Below are 16935 nucleotides of genomic sequence, written 5' to 3'. Positions count from 1 at the left end.
TAATCTAGTAACTAATTAGACCCCCTGAAAGGGTTTGACTCTCGACCCCTCTGAATATTGTACCGAACGTTGCGCCCTTGTGTGTTAATAATGAGTCTCCATTTATGTGTGTGGCTACGTGATGTACTAATATTGATTTTTAAGACAACCATCAGCTCATAACCAAATGTCAAAAGCCACGTTAAGGCTGCTGCACTTATGACATGGATTCGAAGCCTGGCTGAGACAATTTGCTCAATGTCTCTCCCTGTTTGTCACCCCCTTTTTATCCTGTGATGCCCTGTCCAATCCTGCCAAAACATAAATCCTTCAAGGTAAACTTATCAAAAGCACAAAAAGAGATAAACGTACAACTTTTAGGGCTAAGTGGCTAAAATTTAAAGGTGCATTATGTAACTTTTTATGCATAAAAAAGGTTATTAGTCCGTATTTGACCTTTTAGTGACCCAGTGGCTGTATGGATGGTTGGGTGCCTTTGGTTTCCATCACAGTGGCCTCTGTAATGCGCCAATTGTTTTCAGGTGTCTGGTAGGTTTTCACTGCTGATGGAACCATCTCCATGGTTACGCAAAGAGCGGTCCAGAAGCCCCTTATGAGAGACTAACAGGCCCGGTTTGAATCTTGAGGCCGTCCTTCTGTGGACCCACCACCTGCAGGAGGAACCATAAGGGCCCGTGCAATGTGATTTGGGCAGCTCCAACAGCCGCACGACCCAGAAACGGAAAAGTGGAAGAAAATTCATAGATGGATGGACACGTTCAGTCTGCATCTCTAGATTTCAAAAGTCACTACTTAGAAAAATACACTGTTATTTAAATTTTTATTAAATAACTTTATTTTTCAAAGCAATGTACAATTTTGCAAAACAATGTAAACAGGAACACTGGCCAACATCTGGCCCAAAATAAAGAACTACAAAAGCTTCAGACAATAAAATAACAATAGAAAACAAATAAATAAGCTTCAATGCCTTTCCCAGTTGACAATCTTGGATCAGAAATCCAGCTACGGAAGAAGACTTGGGAAAGGACTTAATGTGTCGTGAAAGACTGAAAGAGGCATGTTTTCAGCTCATCAGGCAATTTTAATGTATTTAATTCAAAGCACTGTTTATTTCAAGTATATCTAAATGTGTAAACTCAGGTGCTGCATCTTCAAAAACTGCCTCAAATAATTCAAACACTGCATTTTTTTTTGTACAACAGGCGCCAAACAGAATGAATAAATATGATCATCAGTGCCAATCCTGCTATAATTCCTTTAAAAGTTACAAAAACAAAGTGATGCTTCAAACAAACTAAGCTAAAATCTAAAGTAAACAAGGTGAAAGAGGTAAATCTTCAAAACCTACGAGCGGTAGCGTCCTTTCAGCAGAAATGCCCCCAAAAAAGCAGCAAAAGCATAACAGCAGCTTTTATCCCTCACAATCTGTCAACCTCTTTTCCCAGTGCTTATATTTAACTATTCAAAAAAAACATAGGAGTTATGTTAAACGGTGCCCTTAAACTTGTTAGAACTTGCAGGACACAACACTATATTTCGGAAGATGGTAGTAGCCCCAAAGACATGGAGATGGTTGGGTTCTTATTCTAGATTTTGACTGGAATGGTTCATCGCTGTGGGGCAGAAAGAGGCAACGAGTGTCTCAACAAAAAAAGAAAGTTGAGAAGGGAAGACGCCAGTGGTTCTCAAACTTCTTCAAGAATTCTTTTATTTGGTTTTGTCTTGTATTAGATTGTGGCAGCAGGTCCTGATTGCTCTAGGTTTTTGGACTTAAATACTGTTTGACGGAACATGTGCGTGTGAAAAGTTTGAGAATCACTGCATTGGTTATCTTAATCTCGAAGTGGAAATAAACGGTTGGAGTTACGATAGGACAAGTCTATGTTGCGTTCTATTGCGGGACAGAGAAGAGAGATGGGTGTAGGGGGGCAGCCGGCGGGATTGTTTCCGACCCACAGGTGTGTATGTTGGTACTTGGTGCTGCTCCGCTCAGACACACAGGAGTGCAGCCGCAGAGATGCTCTTCCCTATATGGGACGGTAGGGGGCAGCAGAGGTCCCTTGCTCTTCAGTCTTTACGTACCCGCCTCTTTCTCACGGACTGTTTGAGGCTCTCGTCCACAGCTTCACCATCGCCCGATGACTGGGAATGGAAACAGATTACCATCAACTTGTAATTTTAGATTAAAATATAGAAAAACTTCAAGTACCACCAAGCCAAGAACAAATAAGAATTAAAAGCCTTAAGAGGAGGAAGAGGAGGCCATGGAATGTAAATGTTAGTTGTGGTCCAAACTCATTCCTAACTTTCACACACATTTGTCGCAGGAACTTTCAAGGTCACTGTCACAGAAATGCTGGAAAACTAACCTGCAAGTTCATGAAATTGATACAAATGTTTGATAATTGGATGCAAACGTGTTTTCCAACAAATGTCTGACTTAACAATATACACATTTCATTCAATTACTAGAAATGAATCAGGTATAGTGCCTTTAAAGCAGTACTAAGTGACTCATGCCCCTAGAGGCCATAAGCGCCACTGCAGGTGTCATAGCATGTTGCGGTTTTTTACTCATTAATTGTCCGTCAGAGTAAAAACTACGCTGATAGAAAAGACAAAGGGAGAGAGGTACATCCAATTACACAATGGAGATATTTTTTTTTTTTCAATCAAACTTAACTGTAAATACTGTTTCAGTGGCGCTAGCACTTAGCTTTGCCCGTTAGCCTGTTAGCTTCTTCTTCGTGACTCCATTAGTGTGTATTGGTGGCTCCTAGTGAAGTTGCAATTGTTGTTTTCTGTCCCGAGACACCAGGGGGAGGGAGAGAGGGATATTGAACATCCGCAGCTAGCTTTGCCTGTTAGCCTGTTAGCCTCTTCCATTAGTGTGTATTGAGGCCTCCGACCCGGTGCAGGAAAACTGCAATTGTGGTTTTCTGGCCTGAGACACGAGGGGTAGATGAAAGACCCCCTAATCATCCCATCAAAAGTTGTTTTACCCCCAGAGGGACTACGAAAAGGATTTATAAAGGTAAACAAGTTACTTTGAAGTGCCTTCGTAGTAGGGCTGCAACTAACTATTATTTTGGTAATCGATTAATCTACCGATTATTTTTACGATTAATCGCTTGGCTGTGAAAGGTGCATGGAAATGGTATTTTTTCAATTTTTTTATCACATAGAGCTAAAGTGGCGGCGCTTGAGGACATGTTGATGGAGCAAACTTAAAGTAAACGTTTGTGGGAGGCTCTAATGGTCTGGTCTAATTCTGCTTTCTGATTGGACGAGACAAAGACAGATATTTATGAAATTTGTACAAAACACTGCAGACCTTAACTTTAAAAACAAAGTAGGTTTTCATCCACATTACATAATCTTCATGTCTTTTTTGCTCTATTTTACTCTGTGTTTACTAGAAAACAATTAATCTATTACTGAAATAGCTGACAATTAATTTAGTAATCGATTAGTTGTCGATTAATCGATTAGTTGTTTCAGCCCTACTTCGTAGCAAGACAGGCTACTGCAGGCTAAAGCAAGACCATCTGCATTTTGAGGCATATTGTGCATGTGCGAGCACTTAGCAGGGGGTACGAAACTGAACAGTATTTCAATGTCATTTAAAAGAAAACTTCTTATTAATGATGATTTGCAGTAAAAGGTTTGAATTTCATAGTGTTTTTGTTTTATTTTGAATGCACCATAGAACTTAGGGGGTACTTTGACTAGAAATGAAGGACTAGTCAAAGTACCCCCTTGGTATGCGAGACAAAAAAGGTTGGGAACCACTGCATCAGAATACTTATCTTTCCTGTCTTTTAACTTGTTCTATGTAATAATGACTAAAACAAGAGTGAGACGAATAAATGTAAGGACAGGCTCATTGATTCAGTGTTAACAGCGACGCTCACCGGGTCGTCGGCCGTTCTCTCAGGACCTTTGGTTTCTTCCTCTCCTTCCTCCTCGTCCTCTTCTTCGTCTCCTGAAACTCCGTTCACCTCCTCTTCCTCCTCCTCCTCCTCCTCCTCCTCGGCCTCTTCTACTTCTACTTCTGCAGAATCAGACAAAGAAAAACAAACTAGTCAAGTAGGAAAGTAAGTTTGAGATTAGGTTTGTGTTAAAGCGAGGAAATGACTATTGGTGGCAATGAAATGGCAAATGGAAATTGAAAAGATTTGAAAGTATTATCTTCAATTATGAGAGATTGGTGGTAAAAAGTGGTAAAGTGGTAAAGTTAAGTCGTGGTAGATCATTACAGGATCAGACAGAAAGAACAAGTGTATTATAAGCTTTTGACATGAAAGTTTGGGTTTTCATTCATGATTTATATTTTAGTGGTAGCATGTTTGGTTCTTGCCTTCAGCCTGTGCGGCGTCTCCGTTCTCTGCTCCTTGGTCTTCGCCGAGCGCCGCCTCATCTTCCTCTTCCTCCTCCTCTTCCTCCTCTACATCTTCGCTGGGAACGTCCACCTTCTTATACACGTAATCGTCTTCTGTTTTCTGAAATAAGAATGAATTGTTTAAAAACAACTGACCAGCACTAGGGCAGTGGTTTATTAACATTTTACACAAGTATTCACATTTTCTAAGTGATGAGTTTCAAGGACAGAAAGGACAGTCTCTCACATTGATGGATGGGTCAAATACACATTTGCCAATAAATGACATCTAACACCTATCTATACACCGTCTATACACCAGACTGAGATCAATTTGGGTCTACGACACGTGGACCCAAAAATGTATTGCAACTAAATATTTTCTTCGGTTGCACTGTTGCGACCACACAGATTCTCATCGTATACTGTAATTTCCCGGATATTGAGCGCACTTGAAAATAAGCCGCACCCACATAATTTTTTACATATACAGGCCGCACTGGTCTATAAGCTGTTCACGCTGTTCCAAGTGCATTTGAAACCATCAGCGCACTGGACTGGACTTTTCTCTTCGAGCGTGGTCAAATATATAGCCTACAGGTGCATTTACTTTCAGAAAAGTGTGATAAGAACTTCAAAGTTTATAAATTTGATTATATTATTCTTTAAACCCGCATGAGAGTCATCTCTACAACTTTATGTTTGGATTTGGAGCTGTTATTGCATCTTTCTCATATCGGAGATCTTTCATCAGAAATAGCCGAGTGTTTTTGGACCCACTCATATTAAATGTAGGTGGATTGTTATTGATAACATGACAAGATATTCAGTATGACCATAAAAATATATTTCTTTGTATAAGCCGCAAGGTCCAAAGCGTGGGAAAAGAGAAGGGGCTTATTGTCCGGAAATTCTGTGAAGTCGAATAGAGCTAAATGTAGAAGAAAGAAATATTGACTGGACAGGATTGATAGAGTCCAGTCAACGACATTTAAATCCTTACTACGTTATAAAACTGGACATCAGAGAGGCTGCACAAACATTTCAGAACAATGTTTGTAGAGGAAGACAGTGTTTTACATAACAAGACTCCATTGAAGCGCTAAAGTGTTTTGTGACTATGTCTGTGCTATATAAAATAAAGTTCTTCTTCTTCTTGAAACCCAAGGATAATGAAGTGTCTACAGAGGACGTTGTGGTTTCGATTGATTGTGCAGCCCTATGTTAAATTGTGAATACCTTTGGCCAACAGAAGAGAACCATCAGCCCCACGGGGAGCCCCACAGTCAGGACATAGACGACCCAGAGCCAGGGGCGCTCCTCGGCAGCGATCATCAGCTGAGCGAAGATCCCGGGCTGTGGACATTAGACAAGAGACATGTACAGTCCGTAATTTAATTGTTGTGTTATCAATACTCGATGGTGCTAATAACAAATCTACTTTACATCCAAGCTTTAACAGAAATGCAGATGGAAATGCATCATAATTGTTAAATATATAGTTTTAAATTGCAATAACAAGACAAATCTCACCTCATTTGCACTGGCCACGAGTTTCTTGAGCCCCCAGCTGTCCGAGGCCCAGCGGTCGGCCACCTCTTTGTGAGACGTGACGATGAAGTTATCGAAGTAAATGTCTGACGTCATGGACCACAGCTCCAGACCGATGGCTCTGAACGCGCTCATCCTGAACGGGTGCAGGTCCTCGAAGAACTCCGGGTTCTGGACTTTACGAGGCTTCCACACTCCCTGCAGTTAAGAGACGACACGACTTATCACTGACTACTTTTGTGTGTGCAATAAACAAAAATAAAGAGAGGGGAAATGCATTTGTTGTGGCCAGAAAAAACATAATAATCTTGAGGAAACAGCAAACATTTTTTCTTTAAATACAACCACATTTTAATAAATACGTCATACGTCAAATACGTCACCGCTGATAACACACCTTTCAAAATCCCATATGCTTTGTACAAACACTGGCCATGAGTCCTATACCACTGATTATAACCACAACATTCCCACAGATTTCTTCTCAAAGGCAACTATTAAAAGGTTTCTCTCACATATGAAGTCTCATTTACTCTTTAACAGTAGCCAAACCAACACCTAAATAATCCTGAACATGTACTGGCCTGCATGCCCCATTTTAACCACTAATGGATGCTTTAGAAAAGAAAATGAATCGCTCGGACACAAACCATAGCTTCTGTGCTTTGTTGTCACCAATATTCTGTGGTTTGGGGCGGGTATTCAGCTGAAATTGACACGGAAATGCTAGTGGATTATAGCAAGCACAGTGGAAATCAATGAGTCGGACAGAGTGTTTGTCCGAATATAATGAGATATGCATATGGTATCCATATGGTCCGTCAAGCTATTTTTTAGCACAGTCGGGAAACCAGACACAGCCCTATTGGCTTTAATAATAATAATGGAGAGTTTTCAAGCCGTCATCTGTGTTGTTTGAGCACTGAGGTTGTTGCCAGCCCGCTGCAAAGAGAAACCAGTACAGAGGCTGGCTTGAAAACCTTTGCCTCAGGGTAGAAAACTCATACACGAGGATTGCCAGCGCCACCAGATCCTCAGCCAATGAAATGATAATAATAATGTAATGGCTGTAAATTATAGTCTACAGACGTCTGCTCAGTAACAGTGAAAAATAAATACTAAAAATGCCAGATGTCGATAATAAAATGAGCTGTAATGTCCTCTTGTGTTTAGAATTCTAAATGCTTAAACTATGATCAATCACAGACGGTGGTTACCTGATAGTTGGGGTTGTCCACGAGCGGCGCCTTCCACTTGCCCTTGTACTGGGGATTGTTGATCATGGGGCGCTTCCACTCCCCGCAGCCGAGGGCCGTCTCACAGGCCGGGTTCGGGATCTGAGGGGCCTCCCATTCACCGTCCATCTCTTCATCCCTGCGCCAGATAAACAACAGCGGTAAATGGATGAAAAGCTCTGGGCAACGAGACACACGCCGTGGAAACTTTGAAAATGGTTTGTAATGTCTAGACACTAAACTAAAACAACGACCCAGAAAATGCAGAAATGTGAACCCACCAGTCTTCCGGTTTCTCCGCGTTGGGGTCAGGGACAAACTCCGGTTCATCGTCGAGCCAGCTGTCGGGTTTAATGGCGTCTGAATCTTCGATCTTTGCAGGTGCCTCCTCGTCCCTGTGACAAGCACAGACACATTAACATGACTGTGTTGGAGGAAGCCTAACCCATTACGTGTTGTTCAGGGTGGGGACAGTTTTAAATCAGTGATCTACCTCCTCCATACATTTGGGTTCCGTTTCAAAAGAAGAGATTTGTAGGTCTCAAATGCCTTTAGTTTATAAGCTAGCTTAGTTTGTTTACTTTTTTAAAAAAGTGGGGTCATTCACGGCTAGCACGGACTCTCTGAAGTGAAAAATCCACTGAACCTCACAAAAACACAGCAAAGATGTACAAAAGGATCCAGTAAAACAATGTGGAACACAGAAACTACAAATGCAGTTCACAGAAAAAGGCAAAAACGATGCTGTACAAAGAGAGAGGGAAGTTGCTGTTTGTTTACACGTCGCCATGACTCAATTAGTTGTCATAATTTCTTTAATACAATCAGATAAGTTGTTGCAGCTGTATTTTCACAAGTGTAAAACATTGAAACTGATGATGATGACCCTTTACTTTTACATAAGTAAGTAGTATGGTACAGAAGTATTGCCCTCACCAGTCGTCTGGTTTGACAGCCTCGGGGTCGGGCATCTTGGCCCTCTCGTCCCAGTCGGCAGGTTTGGAGTCATCTGGGTCGTCGATCTCTCTGGGAGGGTTCACCGGGGGAATGACGTCGTAAAGGAGGTTCCCACGGCTCACGCTGGACTGGTCGATGAACATCTCGTAGCTGTTGTCCGGGTTCAGGACTGAAAGGAATAAATGCAGCCATAAAGATGAGACAGGAACAAATAAAAAGTCAATCAATGTGCAAAGATGAAGAAAGCCCAGATCTCTGACAAGGCACTGGTTTTACCACGAACTAGCAAACATAATCACTGGTATAGTCCCCACATCTATATAGACCCATTCTTGTGACATGGTCTTTCTGTCTCAAAAGCTTATATCTCTGTATTCCAAACTAAAGCAAAGTTCCTTGCCTAAGCCTTTTAAAATTACAAGCTTTGTAAATCACCCAGAGTGTAAAGATGGGTCTTCTTGTCGGTGTAAAACTTCTTGAGGTCCACGTCAGCTCTCTTGGCGTGTTTCTCCTCGATGTCTTTGTTCAGAGGGTTTGTGTGTCGAAAGATGAAATGCAGTTTGTAGTCCTCTCCGCATTTGTCCGGCCCAAACATGATGCTGTAAGGAGTGCGGTCGTGAAACTGCTCCTATGAGGTAAAGGGAGGAACATTTAGGCTAAATTTACCCCTTTAATATTTCACTTCTGAGCAAAATGAAGACTGATGATTGAATGGTTACCAGATTGAGATCGTCTGAGTGTGAGATCAGCTTGATGTACGCGCCACCGCAGTCAATGCCATCTTGGAAATTTACTTCATATCTAAAAAAAAAGATTGAATTATAAACCAGCAAATGACTCACTTATCAATTCTTCTGTTTTCTTTAAATAGTCTTTGGAATATCAAGTTATAAAGCTTGTTGTATGTTGCCAGATCACAACAGCAGCTGATCTGTAAAGTTCTGATAAACAAACATGCTGGCGATACCGAACATGCTCCTACTGATCAGCCAGGCACCGACAACGCTATTTTTGTGGTGGATTATCTAAATAAAGCATTTGGAAGAGGCTGCAATGTATTTAAACCTTCTGTTTGACTGCCTGTAGTCAAAGCAAAGCAGAAAAATATGTGGAGACGACATGGTGATCTATCTGTTAACTACTTCTACAAACTACTACTATCTTTAAAAAGTAAGAGAGATGTTCTCCATAGACTCACTGTATGACCAGCGGATCGTCCTGAAACACAAACGGTTTGTAGAGCAGAGCGGCGATGGCGTGGTGTTTCGCTCTGGACTTGAGCACTAAACCTTTGTCTCCAGGAACCGTGTTCTCCTTCAGCGCCTCCACAGACCACTTCCCTGCATCCGCAAAAGTACACAGACTTTAGCAGTAATTCCCACACAGGCATTTGTTTAAGTTGATCTGGAGATAATCTGGGGCAGTGGTTAGCTGCACAATATATCCTCAAATTATTGTTATGGCATTTTAGGGGCTCACACAACGTTACAAACCTGAACAAAAACATTATGATAATTTCAAATGTGCAAGAATTCAGTTTTTAGTCATGATTTTTCTGAATTAGTTCCCTTTTTAAATAATTTCTTGTTGTGTTTTGACACAATTTGATAAACAAACAAACAAACTGCTTTTTGTTTAATGGGATGTACTGTATAGAAAATAGTAAAATATTGCACAAACATTGCTATTGTAAAATTCAAGACAATATTGAATATCGTAATTTTTTCCTCATAACATGTTATCAAACTTTTTGCACCACGTACTGGGGCTGCGCACCTTTAAACGATACCAGTGTGGTATCCAAAAAAAAGTTTAGGTACTAATGGTATCAAAAAAAGAAATAAAAAGTGTCAGAAGCAGGTATAAAAAAATATATAGATATCTTTAGAGACCAAGTTGTGATGCCTGTTGGTCCAGGGGAAGCATTAAATCGTGAACCAGCATTGTAAACCAAGTGCCGGTATCGATAAAAATGTAACGGTATGTAGCCCTACCAAGCACCACCAAAGAGGCTCCCTGAGTACAACGAAAACACAACACGGTCCAACTAGGACTAACCAGGTGCAAACTAAGCCTAAATCAGGTCTAAATCAGGTCTTCACCACGACTGAAGTGGTTCTAATTAAGGACCATCCTAAAAACGTTAATAAACATGATTTTGCAAAAACCACACTGGTCGAAGGTATACAGTATCATAATCAAGTGCTTCCCAAACAGAGGTACTGGGGCCACAAGGGGTCATGAGCATTTAGCAGGGGTACATGGAAATTGTTCAGATTTAAAGGCGTAACTGCAGCTTCTATATTAAGCTCGTGCATGACGGCACTTCGGACCCGAAGTAACAACTTTGACAGTCCAGGATTTTAGAGGCAGTTGTTGTAAATAGGTCTGGGCCTAGGACATTGTTGGAACATGTAGGGGGGGGAAATACATGATTTTAACATTTTGTTAAATGTACTGCATAGTCCCTTTATATATAGTAGTCCCTGTATAGTCAAGGGAAAGTTCATTTTAATGATGTTTTGCAGTAAAAGGTTTGACTCTGAAAATATTTTATTTTGAACTCAACACACTGCTAAATACAAGTAAATCTGTGTTTAGTTGATACAATTCTAAATGATCAGCAGCAAGTCAATAAAGGTTGGTAACCACTGTGGTAATCAGGTGCAAAGACAGTCTATTCAGCGCACATCTCAAAGACACTGCAGATTGTATGGACGAGAACAATAGTCGAGGAGTGAGTTGCTACAAACCATCATATTTTGCGATTTCATCATCCGCATCCCCTTTCACCGTCTTTGACTGCTGCCATCTGTGAAGAAAATCAATAGAGTCAGAGCAATCCAGCATCAATCACACAGCTGAATACATTTCCCGGGTTTTAACCGAGTTCTCCTCAAATCGTACAGGGCCCCAAAGACTGGTCGAGAACAGAGCTAATTCAACTCAGCGGCTTGTCTACTCTCTTTCACCAGGCAAAAAAATAAGTTTTATATTTGATCGACGCAGAAGGAAACAACTGCTTTACTTTCAAAAAGCAGCAGTTTTTAAGATACTTTTACAATACTTCACACCTAAACATCCCAGTTTTCATTAACTGTTTTAAAAGCAGTAAAGCACAGAGTCGTAATTCTGCAAGAAGGTGGACATATGTATTTAATTAAAGCACTAGATTTAAGGTACCAGTCACTGAATACCTTTTTGTAATCTATGCAAGATTATTAGTTATCTACATTAATATATTAGGATGGTAATCAGGCGAGTGACAATATATCGACTTTTCGATATATCGCAATGTTTTGTGGGACAATACAATATCGATACTTTTAATGACATCACGCATATTAATGAGGCAGCATTGTTCCACTCTTTTCACAGTCAATAGAGGCCAACAATGACCAAGAATTCAGTCAGGACAGCAGGGGGCAGTACTACAGTTTTAAGCACTTGGACCAAACACTGTCACACAAATGATTTACTTTTAATTATAGTTTTTATATTTATAAAGAAGATTAATTGTCAGTGAGTAAGTCAGGGATCATATATAGACACGGAAAAAAAGGGGTACAAAGCACATGAAAAGAAATGTAAATGATAAATAATATCTGGTATGTTAAAATTAAGGATAAAAGTAGCATTTTTTTTTTATCGTGCAATATATCGAGTATCGCAGTATCGTGAGATAATCGTTATCGTAAGCCATGTATCGTGTATCGTATCGAATCGTGAGGTACCCAGAGGTTCCCACCCCAATGATAATGTTCATTAATTTTATGAAATACTAGCAAAACCAGTATTTTTATTATCTACTAGATCAAGGACTACCAAGTAACTTTCTTAAATGCCGTCTCAGGACCCACGAGGCATAAAAACTTGATATATTTTTTAGAATCAGTTTTTTCCCCCCCTATATTTTTATCTTTAAACAATACGCAGCCCTAATAGGGAGGGCAAAATAAGAAACATGATTTGGTAGAGTGGGTCAAGAAGAAATGACCAGGTATCACGTTATTTCTATTGCAGAATCACCTCTCCAGAGACCCATCATCGAACGTCTCTGCAAAGTAGACCTCGCCCGTGGGCACAGGGGTCTTGTACGTCACCTGGAAATGAAATGTCGGACAAATCCATCAACAGTTACATGCCTTATTTCCCAGGATGCAACATTCTCCTGTGACCCCCCACACTGTGACTAACCTGGAAGGAGACATTAGCGTCTGCAGTCGCGGTCTTTTTGCTGGCCATGTTGGGTTTTTTTGCTATCGCTTCATCCTCTGACATCAAGACCCTCATTTCCTCATCGTCCAGGCCCAAACTGTCCTCCACCTCCACGTCTGCCTCCGAGTCGTCTTGAGCGAGTCCCAAACCCAGCAGCAGGGACAGGAGCAGCGCTTTCCGCAGCCAACCCCAATCCAACCTCATCTAAGACAGAAGAAGCAGAAGAAAATAACTCAAAAGTCGGGCCAAGACACAAATCCCACGAGAACGAGACAAGATTTTGACATAATTTGTAATAATAAATAAAGACGAAATATTGCCTTTTACTGAACGAAATGAAAATCAAGTTAACCTCTTAACCCCCACATAAACTGAGCACCTTTTCTCCAGTTTGGCAATACCCAAATCTAAAAGCAAAAAAGTGGCAAAAGAGCAACAAAAAACGTGCTCGAAAAGAAACAATAACACAATGAAAAAGCAACAAAAATACACGACTGACACGAATGATGAAAAAACAACAATAAATCAACAAAGAAGCCACGAAAGAGCAACAAAAAGTGACGGAAAAGTGACCAAAACATCACATACAAACTATGAAAACACTACAAAAAATGTGACAAAAAAGCAGGGACAACGCAACAATTTTTTTTTAAAGGTCTTAGCTTTCAAATGAGACATCACACTAGCCAAGAGGCTGTAAACTCCAGTCGAGAAGCTTTTAGATTTAGGTAAAGCTGAACTGTAGAAAATGTACTTGGTTAAGGCGGGGTTTAAAGGGATTAGATGCAGGTTGGTCATTTTATACTCACTACTGCCACCTCAGGTCTTAAACGTAACTGCAGCTTCTATATTAAGCTCGTGCATGACGGCACTTCTGACCCGCATTAACCCCTTTTTGAGTGACAGTGCAGGATTTTAGAGGCAGTTGTGGTGAACAGGTCTGAGCTCATTCTACACATTAGTGCGTTGTTGGAACATATAGGGGGATGAAAATACTTAATTTTGTGTATTTTTCTGTATAGTCCCTTTAAGAGGTTAAAAGTGCAAATAATACTGTACATTATGTAAACATTGGTGGGTAACTATTAACAAAATATTTCTTTCAGCACTTTTAAGCCGTCTGAATGAGTATATTTTGGACACACCGCAGTAAAAAAAAAAAGGGAAACATTCAGTATTCATCTACTCAGGGCTGAAAGATCTTGACATTTGAACTTGTGGCTTTTAAATCTCACAAGATCCTGGCCCATCCCTACTAAAAAGGTTGCCCTTTAAAAAATGGCGAAAAATCTGTTCCATCAGAGCGCCTCGGTACTTTTTGCCACATTTTTTACACATTTGTATTGCAGCACTCCCACAGAAAATGCTTTTCCCTTTTAAGTTTAGTGATTTTCCTGATTTTGTTCAATTTGAGATTGTTTTGGTCCTGCTTTAGAATGTTGTGTCTTGTCTTGTTATAACACAATCTGCTGAAAACAATTATGAGTTTAGTTTAAATTTGTGTCAAAATTGTTATTGTTAAATATTGCAATAGCGTCATCACAATATTTAAGAATGTTACCAAATATTGCAATGTCATGCTGCCATGCTTCTTTGAAAACAACAAAATCATATTCTGCCTTCTTCATGGGGTCGTCTTATGTGTATAATAACCTGCTGAAGTTCAGACCTCTACAATATATGTGATACTTTTATCAGTTAAAGGGGCTAGATGCAAGTTAGCCATTTTATACTCACTACTGCCACCTCAGGTCATATGTGTAACTGCAGCTTCTATATAAAGCTCATGCATGATGGTAATTCGGACCTGAAGTGACACCTTTTTGAGTGACGGTGCAGGATTTTAGAGGCAGTTGTGGTGAATAAGTCTGGGCTCATTCTACACATTAGGACATTGTGGGAACATGTAGGGGGAGGAAAACACAGTTAATTTTAACATTTTTAAACTCTGTATAGTCCCTTAAGTATAGTTCACATATCAGTCTTCCCCTGGAGGTGTTTAAAATATACACTATGATCTAAAATATAATTAATTTGCAAAAATCTAATCCGAATTGATTATTTTTCCAAGACAAGGACACTATAGTTCAATTACGTATCTTTTTGTGCCGGAATATTAGTATACCTACTTATAATAATCAATATACTGCTAATGTATGGCTACTTATAATATCAGCTTTAATTAAAAGACACTGGAGCTTCCCTGTGTGATCATATTGTGGACTAGAGGTTGTCGGGGTTGGCAGTGGGCGTGGCACAGCGGGGGAAGGGGAGGATGGAGCAGGTGTGACTGAGATAGAGTTTTATTTTTAGCGACAGCCGTGACATGTTTGGAGGTGAGGGCTGTGATACAGAACTAAAAATAGATCATAGATACGTGAGGGGATGATGTGGACCAGAAATTAACGAGGCATTGTTTTTTTTCCCCCCACTCATGTCTGTGGAATCCCAAGCGGGCCAGTTCCAACACGCGACTGAAAGTTTCCAAAAAATGTACATTAGAAGAATGTGAAGAATGAAGACATACTGTACATATTTCTTTGATTTCAGGGTCAGTATTGTTGCTTTAAGTGGTCAAGCTCAATGCTGACAATCTCGAATAAATAAGATATATTTAAAGTGCTTTTCAAAACAAAAGCATAAACTGAAGTCACTGTATTTAATCACGATGCATGTAAACCTAGTAGCTTTATCAAGGTAAATAATCTGCTTCTTCTATGAGTTTACTGATTGGTTAAGTCCCCTTGGCATTCACTCAGCAGGCAGGGTGTAGGCTGGTCAATAAGAGAAAAGTGGGTGAGGAAGGCGGCTTTTGAGCGTAGACCTACACAGAAAAGCGAGGAAGCAGGAAGATTTTCACAGTGTTTGATCGTGATTCAACAAAATGTTGTTTCATTTACAGTGGGCCCTTTTATGTGAAGTTTGACAGCAACTCCTTCAAGCCGTGAGCCCATCCTCCTTAAAGCCTGACCAGAAGAACAGCAATTACACATGCGGTATATATACGTGTTATAAGCAACCGGCGTCATTGATCCTCCTATTGATCAAGCCACACCTGCTCAACCTCTAAGCAACCAGCCTGGCAGCAGCAACACACTTTCAATAATCTTCTTATGCCATTTTGTGGTATTGGTGTCTTTGAAATCACAACAAAGAAGATTGTCTTGTCTTGTAGATTAGAGAAACTGCTGAATACAGAAAGGGGAGCTTAGTCATTGGGTGGAATTTGGATGAAACAAATAAAGGCAAAATGGATAAATTTATAACTCCCACTGGATATATAATAGGTCTACAATCGCACGAAGGAGACTATTAAGTAGTGATAAGAGTGTTATAGGAATTAAGCAAATTAATAGACTGATTTCCTTAAATGAAACCTGTGGAGATTAGTGCTGGGTAAGTAATAGCCTGCAAAATTTGAAGACATTGTAAAAAAAAAAAAAAAAGACAGGCAGACAGACAACAAATGTAATAAAAGTGACGAGGAAACAATCGTCATGGCAGTCTTTATGTCAACCACATCGACAAACCCCCGCTATCTTGTTTAGATCATGAGCCACTCGAGCTGCTGCACCTGCTCCGCGGCTAATGCTAGTTAGCTGGACCCAAATAACAACTCAAAACGGCGGACCGTTAGAAACGATAACCGTCACCGCGAGACTTGCATAAACCAAGAAAAAATAAAAAATCATGTCAAACACAAGTACAATTGTAAAGTCGTGTTTAAAATGATCTTTCCGCGCAATTTTTCAAATCATTATTAGCTCCCGTATTAGCAGCGATGTCGCACTGAGGGATGGAGAGAATGAATGAGCGCGCATACAAACCTTGCGTCTTGTTATTTGCGCAGATATTTAGCCTTCAAAACACACAGCTTCTCTTCAGTGTAAAAAGCCACGGGAGTGAATGGAAATATGAGCCGAAGCTGAACGGTGCAGGTCGGGACAGAGGTGAAGAGCGGGGGTTGAGAAGAGGACAGGACAGACCCTCGATGACAGCTCGCCTCGGACCCTCGGCCTGATAACGGAGGAGAGCCGCCACTCACTGCGCATGCGCGGTCGAAGAGGCTGCTGCGGACAGAGCGCGTGGCGTTCAAAGTCAATGGGAGTAAAGTAAACAGTGACCAGATGAAATACTGTTACCGTTGCCATAGATAACGTCTTTTCTGCAACCAAACTTACTGCCATCTGCGGCCGAGCTCAACGTTTGGATTGACAGCCTCAGGACTAGCTAAATAAAGAATAGATAAACTGTATGTGTAAAGTCTCAGCCGTACACGGATTTTCCATCTAAAAACTCCTCAAAATCATCCCCGTAGCCGATGACTCGATTATACTATAACAACAACTTTATTTAAACATTTACGTAACAATGTGGTATATTTAGATAACGTCACTGAAATATTATCTTCCAAAGCAAAGTCTCGTATTCACAGAAGGCAGTGAATGTAACGTGATTAGATTTTCAAAATAAGAGTTGATGTGATCCAAACGCAAACAATTACAGACTAAAAACGCTACATTTATAGTTTATTACCCACCTATTCAGTGATTTTGATACAATTTTTGTCCTCAATCCGCGCTACACTCT

At 40.4% G+C, this 16935-nt stretch overlaps 1 protein-coding gene across 1 annotated transcript; it reads right to left on the bottom strand.

Moving 5' to 3' along the window:
- Positions 1–845: 845 nt before the first annotated feature.
- Positions 846–16407, bottom strand: clgn (calmegin). The gene is made up of 15 exons (XM_079553525.1): positions 16173–16407; positions 12325–12549; positions 12157–12230; positions 10881–10939; positions 9326–9467; positions 8847–8928; positions 8563–8755; positions 8107–8296; positions 7452–7565; positions 7153–7309; positions 5918–6133; positions 5624–5740; positions 4371–4505; positions 3918–4040; positions 846–2145 (listed from the first exon to the last, which is right to left on the bottom strand). The coding sequence occupies exons 2-15, from the start codon at positions 12547–12549 to the stop codon at positions 2071–2073; spliced, it is 1902 nt and encodes a 633-aa protein (XP_079409651.1). The 5' UTR covers positions 16173–16407; the 3' UTR covers positions 846–2070.
- Between the last annotated feature and the right edge of the window lie 528 nt (positions 16408–16935).

The sequence above is a fragment of the Gobius niger genome, assembly GCF_951799975.1.
Source record: "Gobius niger genome assembly, chromosome: 3".
In the NCBI taxonomy this organism is placed as follows: domain Eukaryota; kingdom Metazoa; phylum Chordata; class Actinopteri; order Gobiiformes; family Gobiidae; genus Gobius; species Gobius niger.
The sequence above is the reverse complement of the archived record's forward strand: the minus strand, read 5'-3'. Positions and strand labels throughout refer to the sequence as shown.